Genomic DNA, 15,095 nt, shown 5'->3' on the forward strand with positions numbered 1-15,095 from the left:
GGGCCATGTTGGACTGGCTGGCCATTCCCTCTTCATTCAACTATAGCCTGACAGCCACTTGTGGCTTTCCTGCCTCATCCCTACAGGCTACCACAGACATTGATCATAGGTTATGAATTTCAAACTTGAAGGAATTGTACTTTGCTCCAAGGAAAATGTTCTGTTAGGCCAACAAATCAATAAAACCACTGCTGCTTTCTCCACCAGCCTCCAGGGAAGCATCAAACTGCCCTTTGCCTCAAACTGAAGCCTCAGGAGCATTCACTATGGGGCTCACCCCTAGAACCTGCACCTCAAACCCCAGGAGACGCTGTCAAACTAGCCTTGGGATTCACTTTATTACTGGGAAATACCTCAATGGCCTCTCCTTAAATTGGTTACCAGGAGGCAAATTTCTCTTTACAATAGCTTCCCCGGCCAACTATCACAATTGTCCCCTCCTCAATGGCACCATTGCGCCTTCTTGTTCCTCTTCTTCCACATCAATCCCTTCTTCTCCCTCTCCACCCACAATTACTTCTTCCTCTCCCCTCAACTGCCCATTTCTCTCCCCTCCCCCCAACAACTGCCCCTCCTTCTCCCCTCCCCCAACAACTATCCTTTGCTCCCTCTCCCACAACTGCCTCTTCCCCGCCACAACCGTCCCTTCCTACCCTCTCACTACTGTCCCTTTTCTCCAGCATTCCTTCCCTCTGACCTGACACACACCTCACGACGCCGACCCTCTCCTCCCTAGACCGACCGATGGGGCCACACCAGCTAAGAAGTTGCCCCGCTCGGCCCTCTGAGGCCCGCGCCTGTACGCGTCGCCATGGCAACCCCTGGCAGGGAGGAGTGAGTGGCGGGTTCGCAGTTCCTGCTCATGCGCCGTGGATCCTTGCTCTGCGGCCGCACCCCGCGCGGGTCTACCCTGCGTGGACCCAGGGCAAAAGGGCTGGGGGGACTAGGGGAAAGCAACTAAATCTGCAGGGCTGGAAGGTATGGGGGCCGTGTGTGAGGACCAAGTTGGAAAGACGGTGGCTGGAAACAATGCGCTGTGGTCCCTCAGGACCTTGAAAAGACTAGGGAACCCAAGTGCCCGAACCCCGCTCCCAGGTGTGTGGGCTACAGCCCAAACGGGTCCAGCAGATGGCGCCCGGAGTCCCGCCTGCAAGGCTCTTTCGCCATCTAAAAGGTGCTCCAGGATTTCCAGGCAGCCGTGGCTACAGCTGGGTCCGGGAGAAAAACCGGGGCTGGAGCACCCCTGCCCTCCAGCGCGTTCCCCCTTCTTAGTCCGGACTGGGATCTAGGATTCCTGGGTGTCGCGGGCGGGGAAAGAGAAGGAAGACTGGAACTGGAATTTTTGAAATAGGAGGATTGGTTTTGCAAAACATGGGGTTTTTTTTGGGGGGGGGGAGGTGGGGCGGGGGAGACAGGAGGCGGGGACTCCCTGGGGAAGGTGACCGGGCCGAGGAGGGGCTTTGCTCTCCATAGGAACAAAGGCTGCGTCCTGGGGAAGCTAGAGGAAGGGGTTGTAGAAGAGGGGCAGACCCCAAAGGATGCTAGGGGGCGCTGTGGGCTGGGGCCGCTTGAAGGCGCCTAGAAGACCGAGCTATACCTGGGTCCCGGAGAAGCTTTGGGGAGACGTGGGAAACACAGGGAGGAAGCAGAATCAGAGGGTTGGGGAGGTGCTCTCCCTGCTTCCATCAATAGTGCCTAATTAAGACAAAGCCAGCAGCGAGCCCACTGATTACATTTCCATGAGGAGCTAAATTGATGACATTTTCTTTGCTGGATGAGGAGAGAAGCTGGCACCTCAGTTCCCCGTTTTTCTGATGGGTGTTCACACCTGACAGGTCTCATTATGCCGATTTGTTACTACTGACAGGCGGGTGGATTAATCCACACCCTGACCTCACCATCCCCACTACCCTCCATCTTTATTTCCAGAATCTAAAGCTCCTGCCCTTGTCCCATCCCTGTCACTACCATTATCTTTAAGGTAGATTTCTGGGCTCCGATTTAAGGCCTCCAACACAGCCCAGACTCTTGTTGCTGATATCAGGGATTGAAGGAAAGAAAGTTCCTGCCACACCCCAAAACCAGCTGCATGGCATGCAGGGCAAAGATGGGACATGTAAGTGATCTTCTAGCCAGATGGCAGAGAGAGCTGATGTGATTGGTCAGAACCCCCAGGGAAAAGCCCCAAAGGAGTAAAAATTTGAGGAGAGGCATGAGGTGAGGAACCTCAAGGGCAGGTTCATGAGTCCCTCAGGGAAAAGAACTTTGCGTAGACCCCATTTCTTTTCTGACTTCCCTCTCAACTGTGGCTGTGCCTAGGGATCCCAGCCCCCCACATTATGCTAAATAGGTAATCAAACATCTCACTTTGCTAATTACTGCTCAATCCGATTAAACGCTGCTGAAGCTCATCAACAGAGGTGGAGGTAGGGGGAAGAGATGAAGGGGGGCAGCCACAGCTGTGATGGGGGTCTTGTGCCCAGGGGATACTGGGGACAGCTGAGAAACAGTCAGGGGAGCAAGACAGCACATCCCAAAGGAAAGGGATAGAACAGTTGTATTCTCTAGTCCCTTAACCTTATATATCCTTCCAGCCACAGGCGGCCTGGAACCTTCATAACCCTCAGAACTCAGGCATCCGGCCATTCCCACAGCTCCCTCACACTCCCCTGTCCCACATTTAATAAGTTCTGTTCTCTCACTGTCAATATTTGATTTCTCAGAGCCATCTCCACGGAGAGGGGATTGGGAGAAGTCTTCCCTTCTTCCCCCCTACCTTGGCCTTCTCTGGCCCATCCCCAATCTCTTTGTGCCCCCAACCTTCTCTAAACTTACTGACTTAATGAAATGATATTAAAGTCTTAAGCAACTCCAAAAAGAATGGTTGTTATGGAAGAGAGTGGGCAGGGCGCCTGGGTCCCTGAGGGGAGCAAGGGCTGAGAAGAGGGAGAGGGAGCCATAGGCTAAAATCTAGAGGATCAATGGGGAGCATCAGATTTAGGGTCAGCTGGGGTGCCAGACTTCCAGATCTTGGCAGGAAGCAGGACATGAGGGCTGGGGGCTAGGAGAAGGTGGGAAGAGAGGACATTCAAAGGGTCAGGGTCTCCGTCCAGAGCATCCATCAGGATGGAGAGGCCAGGCAGTGGGTGGGGACAGAGCCTCTGTGCCAACAGCCTCCCTGCTGACTGTGCTCTGGGCTGGTCCCGTGAGAACTAAAGTGGATTCCTCTGCAACCCTGACTCATCCCTCTTTTCCCTTTCTCTCCCAGCAGCCCCCCACAGGTGATTTGTAGCTGATGCCCCCAGGATGGCAGGGGCCAGGACTGTCATTCCATGACATGAAGAACTAAGAGCTTCCAGAGAGAAGAGAACAGAGGCCAAGGGATGGAAAGCCAAGCACCACCCCTACCATCCCCCCCACCCCATCTCACTCCCCTGGGGACCCTGGCCCAGCCCCAGTCCCCTTGGGGTGGTGGGAATGCAAGGACATTTGGCTGGGGCTGATTGATGAGGGAGGAGGCAGCCACTGGGCACTGAGGCTGCTGTTTGCTGAGCACACAGATTCCTCCCCACTCACCAGCTGCCGCCCCCTGAGGCTGCTCAGTTCCCTACCACCACCAGCTACTGGGTTTGTGGGGAGCTGATGCCTGAGTTTCTGATGGCAACAGGGGGTAAGAGGGAGAACCTGGAAATCAACAGCTACTTTAATTCCCTGTGATAATCCGAAGTACCTGGAACTGGTCCCTTCCAAAATCCCTCCAGGACTCTGCCTTTCCTGCCACCTTCCAAACATCACTCTCCATGCCCAGTTGTTATTGCCATTCATTTTTTTTTAAAGATAGAGTGAGAGAGGAGAGAGAGAGAGAAAGAGAGAGAGAGAAAGAGAGAGAGAGAGAGAGAGAGAGAATTTTTTAATATTTATTTCTTAGTTCTCGGCGGACACAACATCTTTGTTGGTATGTGGTGCTGAGGATCGAACCCGGGCCACACGCATGCCAGGCGAGCGCGCTACCACTTGAGCCATATCCCCAGCCCCAATTGCCATTCATTTTGAATCCTTTTTTCTTGTCCCCACCCAATTCTCTGAGCCCATGCCAGCCAGCCCCCTGCCTCCAAACCACCATGCAGTACTTCTCCTGGCCTGCCTACAGACCTCAAAAATCTTCCAATAAGAGGGATCCCTATGTCCATGGTTGTCTACATAGCCCTGTAGGAAGCTCTGTATATATATATTTTTCACTCTAAACTAAAATTCCAGATGTGATATCAACCATTCTCCATCAAAAAGTTCCACTGTGCCGACAGGTTAGCACACGTCTATAATTCCAGTGGCTCAGGAGAGGCAGGAATATAGCAAGTTTAAAGTCAGCCTCAGCAACTTAGCGAGACCCTTAGCAACTTAGCAATACCTTGTCTCAAAAATTAAAATTTTTTAAAAAGGGTCGGGGATGTGGCTCATTGGTTAAGCACCCCTGGATTCAGTCCCTGGTACCAAAAAAACAAACAAACAAACAACAACAACAACAAAAAAAAGTCCCACTGCAAGATGGGCACATGCCTATAACCCCAGCAGCTCAGGAGGCTGAGGCAAGAGAATTCAAGTTCAAGGCCACTTGGGTAACTTACAAGACTCTGTTTCAAAATTAAAAAATAAAAAGGAGCTAGGAATGTACTTCAGTTTTAGCCCTTAGGTTCAATCCCCAGTATAACAAAAACAAACAAAAAAACAACACACACATACACACATACCCACACCCCAAAAACATTGCAAACCCTGGCCACGTATCTCTTTTTTTTAACACCCCTCACCCCACGTGGAATTTGTATCTCTTGGCAGCTTCTGTTTGGAAAGATGGCAAAATCTGCACTCTGTCTTTAGCTCAGCCCTCAGGACAACTTTGATCCTATGCTGTTTGGGACCACTTTAGCTTCATGGTCCTCAGCCCTCTTGGTCCCTTTGCTTCCACTCTGCCTGTCTCCTTGGATTCTGTGCTTTAGACTTTGTGTCCTAGCCCCTGAAAACTTATCATCCTTGCCCTCCCAGATCTCAAAACATACTTGAAGAAAACGCAACTAATTCAAACAAAGGAGCAGAAAGGAGATTGAGTTGGATCAGCTCGCTAAATGTGGGTTCTCGACCTTAAGTAACTTGCTCCTCTACAGGCTGAGGCTAGGGAAGAACAGGACATATCTGGACCATATGTATGGTGTGATGTCCTCCTTGCTATTCCCAGACACACCAAGATTTCACCTCTGTGCCTTTGCACTGGCTGTCCCCTCCGTCTGGCATGCTCTTCCTCATATAGTGCCTGACTTACTCCTTCTCATTGTTCCAGGTCCTCAATATTCCAGTTCCTGGTTATTTCAGAGGGGTCTTTCTGACCTCCTAACCTGAAGCATTTTACTCTCCATCCTGTCACTCTGCTTTCACTACCTGAAATTGCATTATACTGTTCCCCTTCAAAAACAATGTAGCCAGATTCAAGCCTGTAATTCCAGCAACTTGGGAAGATGAGCCAGGAGGACCAAAAGTTCAAGGCCAACCTCAGCAACTCAGTGAGACCCTGTCTCAAAATAAAAAATGAAAAGGATTGGGGATGTAATTCAGTAGCGAAGTGCCCCTGGGTTTAATCCCCATTAAAAAAAAGAAAGAAAGAAAAAGAAAAACACCTGTGGACTTCAGAGATAGGGTGTAGCTTGGTGGTAGAGTACTTGGCTAGCATGTGGGAGGACCTGGGTTTAAATCCCAGTACCCTCAAGGAGGGTGGGCATGAAAATATAAAACAAAACAATCAATGTGGTATCATGAAAGCAGGGACTTTGTCTTATTCACCACATATTCCCAGTGCCTGAAATAGTACCTGGAACAAAGTAGATGTGACGTTGAGTGACTGAATGAGTGGACAAATGAATGTCTTCCAGCCTCTCTATTCTTTCTTGTTGTAGTTGTTATCCTACGAGGGTATTTATTTACTTGCACCCAAAAAGCCAACAGGATGTCATGTGTCATTCTGTGTGGAACACAGCATTTTCAAAAAGCTCAAAAGATTCGCAAGTCACTGCACACAGGAAAGGCTGTAGGTGTCGTGTTGATAATGTCAGGTGGTTGGCAGGGAGTCTATGGATGCCAGTGCTCTGAGGGGGTGTGTCCCAGGGCACTGTGGGTATGTGCTGTTCCTCTCCCCAGCTGTGCATCTGTCCCCAGGTGTCTTCCTGTCTCTCAGCCAGTTATGATGTCTTGGCTGCTTTGGTGAGGTGTTTGTCACAGAGACTATTTGTCCCCACTTCTCTTCCCTCTTGTCTCTCCACCTGTACCTCTAGATGTATGTGTCAGGGAGACTCTCCCTCAGCTCCCTTGCCCCCTCACACACACAGCCCTGCCCCAGTCTTGGACCCCTCCCTTTCGAAGTGGGCCCTGTTGCTGGGCTCTGGGTTGCCATAGTGACGGTTGCCAAGTCCCTGAGGCTGATAGCCAGCGATGGGGCTGTCGGCTCCATCCACGCGGGAGGCTGAGGGGGGCTTCCCATTGTGTGGAGAAGGGGATGTTGCCAAGACAACCAACCCCCACTAAGGGCCAGGGACCAGCCCTTCCACCCCCCTCGAGCCTCCCCATCTCGGGCTGCTCCAGTGTGGGCTCAGAAGGCAGGAGTAAATTCCAGACAGCCCAGCACCTGGCCTCCCAATTTTCAACACCCCTCCTGCAGTGCCTGCACCTCTTAGGACCCAGACCTCTTGCTGAGACAAGGGGAAGGGTCCCAATGGACAGAGGAGGAGAAGGGGGACCCCTTGACCTCCAGGCAGATGGGAGACAGCAGGAGGGGACCTAAAGTCAGGGGCGGGGTGGGGAGGGCAGAGGTTGTGACCCCTGCTGACTCGCTCCAGTGATGCTCCTGACGGCTGCTTTTGTGGTTGAAGAATAGGACTGAGTCTGGGGGGCTGGGCACCTGGGCTTTTGGGGGGAGAAAAGCCTAGGCTATGGGTACACAAGCAGCCAGGAGATGGGCACTTGACACCTGACTCCTTCCTACCTTCTTCATGCCTCCCCATGTGAGTCCCCAACAGCCAAACTCTGAGTTAGAGGTCCTCCAAGTAGGGACGGGAGGGAATACTTTAACACATGACACATCTCCATCACTTCACTACTAATTGCAACTTCCTAGCCACCCAGGTGCTTTGATTTAGTGATAGACACTGGCAGCTGCCATGTATGACTATATATTCACATACTTCCTCATTTGACTATAATGGCAAGCCCCCTCCCTCTTGGGTTCTCCCTGGGTGGGAGGTGATTAGAGGTGATTGCCTTCCCCAGACTTCTCTCCAAGCCCAGCATTCCCTCCCCATGCACTGTACCACCTATCTCACTACTCCAACCAACCTTCTCTCTGCCCATTCCCCTTGGTTTCCTGTGATCCAACCCTCGGCTCCAAAGCCATCACCAGACTCACATCCAGTCATTCTCCAGTCTTTGTCAACTTTTGAAGTTTTTTATTCTTTTTTTGGTTTTTGTTGTTCAAATTTCCCTTTTTACAGTAAAACTATTGAGGTGACGGCTGTACCCCGCCACCTCCCCCATGGCAATATCAACTTCCTGTTCCCTGGAAGGAGCTGGGAACTACAGCACCAGAGAGATTGATCTAGTCTCTGGTGAACAAAGCAACCATCTTGGCTGGTGATTGAGGTGGCCAACTTGGTGCCCAAGGGCAGCTTTGATCTAATAAAACTGAGCTGGGAGGAAACTGAGGCAACAGCCAATTGAGCACTAGAAGGCAGGAAGAGGTATAGACTGGTCACTACGGAAACAGCAGCTGTTGCTAAGTACCACCGTCAACTAGACAAGTCTAGGTAGGCCACCATTTTGGTCACTAAGAAGGGAGCTGTGTTGAGAGGATGGGATGAACAAGACAGCCATCTGGTTACTGGGGGAGAACACATGGGCTCTTGGGGCAGTCCTGTGATTAACAGAGATTATATTGGGATACGGAAAGGGAAGAACAAGACAAATTAGGCCTGCCACTGAAGATGGCAGTCATCTTAGCTGTCCTAAAATCACACAGAGCACAAGGGAAGGGAGATCCTGGGAAGTGCCACTGAATACTAGGAAAGTCCTCCTCAGTCCACCTCTGTCCCCTTATAGTCAGTAAGTTCCAGCTTCCTCCTGAAACAGGAAGTTCCTCCTGCCCCTTTCTCCACAGGGTAAGAACCATCCACTTCCCACCCCCCAATCCCCCAGACTAAGCCACTTGGAGTTCCAGCCAGACCACTTCCTATTTCAGAAGTGCTACTTCCTGTCCTGGATGAAGGCACTTCCAGTTCCTGCTGCACTGCTTCTGCCACTTCCCAGGCCATTTCTGTCCAGGCCTGGTCACTTCTTGACTGGAGCAAGTCACTTCCTGTCCCAAGTGGCCCATTCAGCATCAGACCATGTCCACAATGTCCCAACAGGTTCATATCTTGCTATCAGCCACTGGACAAAACGGGACACTTCTTCTCATGGTAGCTGTCGTGACCCAACCACCCCAAATGGCTGGAGTAAGTATGTAGAGGCCTGGGGCAGGGCAGAGAAGGAGGCCCTGTTGCCCATGCCCTGATCTGGGGTGGAGTGCCAGAGCCTTCCCCGTAAGGCCCCCATTTTTGGCGGACTGAGAGGAGCGGTTGTATGAGAGGTCAGGAGGGAGGCCAAGAGCTAAGGGGAAAAATGCTTTGACACCCCCATCCAGGAGTTGGGAGAGGCACAGGATAAGAAGCCAAGAGGGTAAAGGGAGATGTAAGGAGGAGGATGCTAGGGAAGAAGAACAGAACAGACCTAGAGACAGGAAAGAGAGAAAGAATAAAAGATAAGAGAGAAGAGAAAAACTGTGAGAGGCAGAAAGAAAGAGGTGCCAACCAAAAGACAGACCGTCCCGCCCCTACTCTGGGTGGATGAGGGAGACAAGAACACCTGGGTCGTGGTCAGAGAGGAGGCTGAGCCTGTGTCCCCTCCCCCAGGGATTCAGAGACAGAGGGATGCCCATGGCTAAGCCAAAGGGCAGGAGGGGGGGAAGTGGAAGTCTTAAGGGATCCTAAAAGTGGACACGAGGGCAATAGCCAGGAGGAGCTAAGGAGCTGGCAGGGCAAAGGGGGCCAAGGAGATGCCAGAGGTGTCCCTCAAACCATGAATTAAACTGAAGGAGCACCCCCCCCAAAAAAAAGGGCTGGATTCAGGAGAGCCAGGTAGGAGGAGCCCTCATACCTTGTAGTAGATGTTTGGAGGGCTCTGGGGGGGCCCATCCTGCACGATGTACACAGGATGCCCATAGTCGCCACTCACCTTCTCATAGTGGGGACAAAAGGGGGGATCTGCAGCCCCACCGCCCCGCAGAGCTATCCCTAGCTCCCCAGGCTCAGCCTCCCGAGGTCCCATTCCACCTCCCGCCCCCAGGCCCAGAGACCCTCCCCTCCCAAAGGAGCCGGGACCAGGGTGGCGACTCTCCGAAGGCTTGGCCCGCCGTCTCCGCCAACACATGGCACCCCCAGCCCCTGCCACGCCCAGCAAGAGCAGCGCCAGCCCCCCTGCTGCCCCAGCCACTGCGGGCATGCTGGGAGGGGGCAGGGGGCCTTCAGCACCCCGGGAGGTTGCATTGCTGGTGGGGTCACCTGGCAGGGAAGGGGTGAAGGAGGAAAGAGGGGGAGGGGCTGAAGGAGCAACCTGGACATCTGGACACCCAGCCCTGGGGGTCCCCATGGGCTTCCCCAGTAGTGTCCAGGACCCCGGGGAACCCTAACTCCCCTCCCCCCACACCCCACTCAGAATCCAGGTGTCCAGCTCTGCAGCTTCCTGCCACGTAGTCCTCCCCACTTCTCTGACAGCACTGATTGAAGCACTGACTTGGCTAATTAGTTCTAATTGAGTCTTTTCCTCATTTGGCTTCCATTGCCCTCCTACCCTCCCATCCTCTCTTCTCTTTCCTGTATCACCACCCCCAAAAAGGGAGAGGGAAAGAGAGGGCAAGGGTAGGGGAATGGGGGTCTGAGAGCAGAGAGGGCAGGGGCCGGTTCCCTGGTTCTTACCTGGCATGCTTTCCTTCCCAGGCTCCAGGCTGTGGGCTGCCCCTCGGTCTCTCTCCATGGGCATTTCAGACACAGGTTTTCGGGGAACAGCCCCTCCTCGGGGACCTGGAGATAAGGAAGACCTGAGAGAGGGGGTGCTGAGACAACAGCCCCTGACCATGATGGTACTGCCTGGACCTCCCCAGCTCATAGAAGGTATCCCACAGCCACACTCACTTTGTCCCACTCGGAGAAGCACCTTCATGCCTCTGGTTAGGCACACACCTCCCTGTAAACTCTCCAGGCCTTCCCGGGTCCCATCTGATGTGGCTGGGAGAAAAGAACAGAGGGAGAGGTTGACATTCTAGGATCTAACCCTTCTAATTCTGTTCCCATGCCCTGGGAGGATGGCACAGGGGTTCTCCCTCTTGATTCCCATGGTCCCCTTCCCTCACTAGTCCTCCATCCCAGGGACAACCCCCCATTTGACCCTGCCCTCTGCCCAGCAGTACCAATTATGTAGTAATCATGGTGCGAGCGGAACTCATGGCCCCAGAGGTTAGGGCTGTATTCCTGGAACTTGATGGTGAAGCGGAGATCCAGATCTGGCCGGTCGCAAGTGAGAAGAAGGTTTGGGGCAGGGGGTGCCTCGCAGCGCCGACCCTGGGCACCCCCTACCAGGTACAGCTTGTAGAACTCATAATTAGGAGAGGAGTGGGGGCCAGGAGGTCTGGCCCGGGGGCAGAGCAGGTCTAGCCGGTCCCCAATCTGAGGGTAGAGCACATAACCACCCTCTGCCTGGAACCTATGGGGAGGAGGGCAAGGTGGGCAAGGATGAGATGTCAGGGGTGTGGCCCCAAAGCTTTCCCTCCCTCACCCACAACCTCCAGGACAGCAGTGCTTAGCTCTTGCCTGCCTGCCTTTGTCTGAGCAGAAAGTCTGTTCTTTGAGCACAGGCACCAAGGACTCTGCGAGATCACATCAGAAGCAGCAGGAAGCCAGGCTCAGAGGTCTCCTGCCCCTTGGTGTGCCCAAATGCACTCTTCAGCCCGCCCTCACCACATGCACACTGCCATCTCCCGCTCCATCACTGGCGCCGTTGCCATGGCAACAGGATGCCAGTTACCAAGGAGCTGGCCTCTCTGGAACCACACAGCCCACCCCTCCCAGGTGATTTCACTATTCCATGGCAGTCAACCATGGGGGCAGAGCCTCCCATTCTCCAGGCCACCACCAAATCTCAGGGCAAAGGAGGCAAGGTGGGGGTGGGGAAAGGGGTGTGGAAGGTAATCCAGACCAGTGTCCCAAGTTAGCCAGTTATGGGGAAGGAGACAAATATCTGGTTTGGCAATGGTCCTAAGCGGGGATAATGGGAATGAGGGTGTGGAGTCCAGCTGCTCAGGTCATTCCCTTGCTCAGTTCACCCATGCTGGGGCTCAGATTTCCTGGGGAAAATGTTCTATCACTTTGGACTTGAAGTAGTTGACTTTTCTAACCACAACTAACCCTGTATCTCTAGGGCCAGTGGGCTGGGGAATCCACCAGCCTACCACAAACATAAACTGCATCTCCCTGCACCTCCTTGCACCTTCACAGCTGAGACAGGTCTCAGGTCTAGGTCCCAGGGAACTACTTACTGCCTCCTATTTTCCCAGACTCCCAAATGACCCACACCCTCCCACCCACTATTCCAAAGAGCCCCCAAGACATACTGCCTTTTCTCAACTCCTTCAGATAAAGCCACACTAGATACTCAAACTGCAGCCCTAAGTTGGAGAGTGGGGCAGCTTGAAGACAGAAAAGACACTGAAATTATCCCCAAAGAGATATGGGAAGAAAGGAGGGATACCAGGACCCACAAGTGAGAGGAAGGCTAGGAAGAAAAGAGAAGAACAATAATCCTAGCCCTACTTTCATGAGCATATACTATGTTCAAACACCTTACCTCTAACCCTCATAACAGATGTAAGAATTGAGGATACAAACTCAGAAAGGTTAAGTGACATGCCCAAGGCCACACAGTTGAAAGCGGCAGAGCTAGGATTAAGACCAAGAATTTGATAAGCTCCAAAGCCCACCACCCTCCCATGGCCTCCCACAGCCTCTCCAGGGAAGTAAGAATCCTTTTGCTAGTGGGAAGGGGAACTGCACTGGAAGCAAGGGACCAGATGACCTCCCCAAGGTTCTGTCCTACCCTGTGTGACTTGAAGTTTCATCTGACCCCTGGCCTCTTTTCAGAGCAAAGCAAGCATGGAACAGAGGCCCTGATGGAAGAGTTTGCAGCAGGGACAGGGGGAGGGGGCAACAGAGCCCTCAGGACTACAGAGGCAAGAAGGAAAGAAGAAGGCTTGAGGAGGCTCAAGGCTTTCTCCAGAAAAAAGTCCCCAAGACAGGAAGGCAGGAATACGGTCCTGGCTGGGAAACTGTTCTGCCAGGGTTCACCAAACCTCTCTCCCTGGCTGTGGGCAAGAGTTGGGATACAAGACTATCAAGTCAAGAAGTCTTGGAGAAGCTGTTCCCAGAGCCCCCAAACTAAGCCCCCTTCCCTTCCATTTCCAACCCTGAGCCTCTTCTGGGAGGGAGCCACCCCTGCCTTCCCCTCAGCTCCTGAGCAGCCCCTACTCAGCGGCTCTCTCCTGAGAACTGACATTAACCAGGCTCCCTCCAAGCCCGCCCCATGTAGGTCTCCCACAGATTCAAATAACCACTCCACTGCCCTCCCGCTGCCCACAAACTTTTTTATCTTTGCCCCCTTGAGGTTTCCAAACTCCTGACACATGGTCATCACCACCCACCTCCAGCTCTGTGTGGGACCCAGGAATCTGGCCCCCCGAGATCACAGCTGTCTGGTAACCCATCACCTCAGATCGGGGCTCCAGCACCTTCCCTCCAGCCTCCTCCCCGCTCAGGGAACCCAGGTCCCCAGTCCCCAAAGATTCCATACCCCCTGTCCATAGGATCTGGGGTCTCCCCAGCCCAGGCTGCTCACCTCTTGTTCGCCGAGTTCCAGTAGACGGGCTCCAGGCTGAGCCCGGACACCAGCCCCAAAAAACCCAGCAGCAGCAGGGCCCCGACTCGCACGCCCCCCGGCCCAGAATGGGGGGCCCCCATGACCCCGCCAAGGCCTGGGGGGCGGGGCACCAACTCCCCCAAAGTCGCTCACCCCCAGGGGTGACTGTCTTGGCTGCCTGGCTGTTGAGCGAGGATCACCCTGGTGAGTGGCTGATGCCCCCAGCTCCCTCGCGGACCCGCTTCCTGCTCTGCCCGCGCCCCGGTTCCAGAGCGCTCAGCCCCACAAGAGCTCTTCCAGGGGCCGTCTGCAGGCGCCCTACGCTCCCCGGGCCCACGCGCCAGCACCCCGGGAATTGTGCGCCGGCCTAAGTGGGGGACTGGGGGACCCGGGGGCTGGGCGGGGGCGGCATGGGGCGCCGGGCGAAGGAGCGAGGAAGGGGACGCCGAGCCGGAGCCCCAGCCTCGCCGGGATTGAGGGCAGCGGGCTAAGGGAGGAAACCAGTCCCGAGCCCAGGAGGGGGGAGTTAAAGGAGAGGCGGGGAGGGGGAGAGGATGGTGGAGGGAAAAACCGGAGCTGGAGCTCAGGCGGAGCGGGCGGCAGCATCCCGCGGCCCACGCCCCCCACACCTCCCTCACCTCGCGCACCTCCCGCCCGCCCGCCGCGGCCGCCTCGCCCGCCGCCCCGCCTCGCTGCCTAGCGCGGTCTCTCACGCCCCCTTTGTCTCTCTGTCTCGGTCTCTGACTGAGTTGCTGCGCGTCTCCCCTTCCTGCCCTCCGATCACCGGAGCGGTTGGAATCTTCCTTTCTCGGATCCAGAAAGACTCTCGCCCTCTCCACCCCGAGGAACCCACCCCTTTGACTCCCGCAGCCTCCTCCTCTTCCATCCCAAAACAACACCGATTTTTCCGGAGAGGCCTGGAGAGAATGATAATAATAACAACCTTGATGGCTAGACACTTCACAAAGTGTGGCTGAGTTGATCGTCACGACTACCTGTGTGAAGTGGGAGGGGCCGAGCTACCGATCCCATTGTAGTGATGAAGAAACCGAGGTTCTGGAAAGGACCCCATGACTTGCCCAAGGTCATATAGGGGATCTGGAATAAAGCCACTAACCAAACCGATGCTGAGCTCCCCCGTTCCTGGGATTCTTTTGTCACAGCTTCCAGGACCCTTTACTGTTATCCGGGTCTCCAGGTGAAAGACAAGAAATGAGGGAGTAAACTTGGGCCCTTGTTAGGTGGTTGTGGGGAGAAGTGAGGTGGGTGGGAGACAGGGAAGGGGTACCTAAATTCCCAAACCCGCACTGCTTTGGAAGGGCTGTTTCCAATTATCCTGGGGGAAGGGAGGTGTTGCCTTTTTGGGTGAAAGAACCCGGCTTTCAGCACCTCCAGGCAGGGGCAACATTCCTCTTCCCTACTCAAGCCTCCACAGGCTTTTCTCTTCCCTTTGATTGTGAGGTCCCCATCACTTTCCCTGCCGACAGTATCTCTTCAAAGACCCCCTTCTCTGTGTTCGGCAAGGTATATTATGGAGAGGAGGGAAAGCTAAGGAATGGAACTCGACCACCACCAGCTGCCGAATGAAGCCCCTCAACCTTGCCTTGCATCTAAGGGGGAAGACTGATGTGAACGTGACATCTATATTTTTCCACACCTTTACTCTTTCATGAGTCCTTGACTCTGGCTACTGTGTTGCCTGCCTCCTGGGGGAGTTCAGAGGAGTGGAGGCAAATGCTCCAATACTCCTTCACCAGAGCAGAGTAATGGTCCCTCTGCTGCTGGATTATGGTAAATAGTGTAGAGTGCAAGTGAGCTGGTGTCTTGTCTGTCACCGTCTACACAGTCTCACACAGTCACACCCAACAGTCTGACACTGAGCTCCTGCCACTCCTGTTCAGCCCAGCTCACCCTGACCCCTGCTGCCCCCACCTTGAGAGTTAGATTTCAAACAGGTTTCCCCCCTTCAGTTTACCAAGTTGCCTAGCAACCAGCCAATTGATGGCATGAGGCCCCACCCCCACCCACTTGACTTCACACACAGCTCAGTGGCTGGA

General features: G+C 54.1%; 1 protein-coding gene across 1 annotated transcript; it reads right to left on the reverse strand.

Moving 5' to 3' along the window:
• Positions 1 to 9,020: 9,020 nt before the first annotated feature.
• On the reverse strand, positions 9,021 to 13,139 carry EFNB3 (ephrin B3; the record flags this gene model as incomplete). The annotated part of the gene is made up of 5 exons (XM_081270512.1): positions 9,021 to 9,635; positions 10,050 to 10,154; positions 10,266 to 10,358; positions 10,541 to 10,833; positions 13,018 to 13,139. 5 exons carry the CDS (start codon positions 13,137 to 13,139, stop codon positions 9,226 to 9,228), a joined length of 1,023 nt encoding a protein of 340 aa, XP_081126638.1. The 3' UTR covers positions 9,021 to 9,225.
• Between the last annotated feature and the right edge of the window lie 1,956 nt (positions 13,140 to 15,095).

The sequence above is a fragment of the Spermophilus citellus genome (assembly GCF_964194105.1).
Source record: "Spermophilus citellus genome assembly, chromosome: 17".
In the NCBI taxonomy this organism is placed as follows: Eukaryota; Metazoa; Chordata; class Mammalia; order Rodentia; family Sciuridae; genus Spermophilus; species Spermophilus citellus.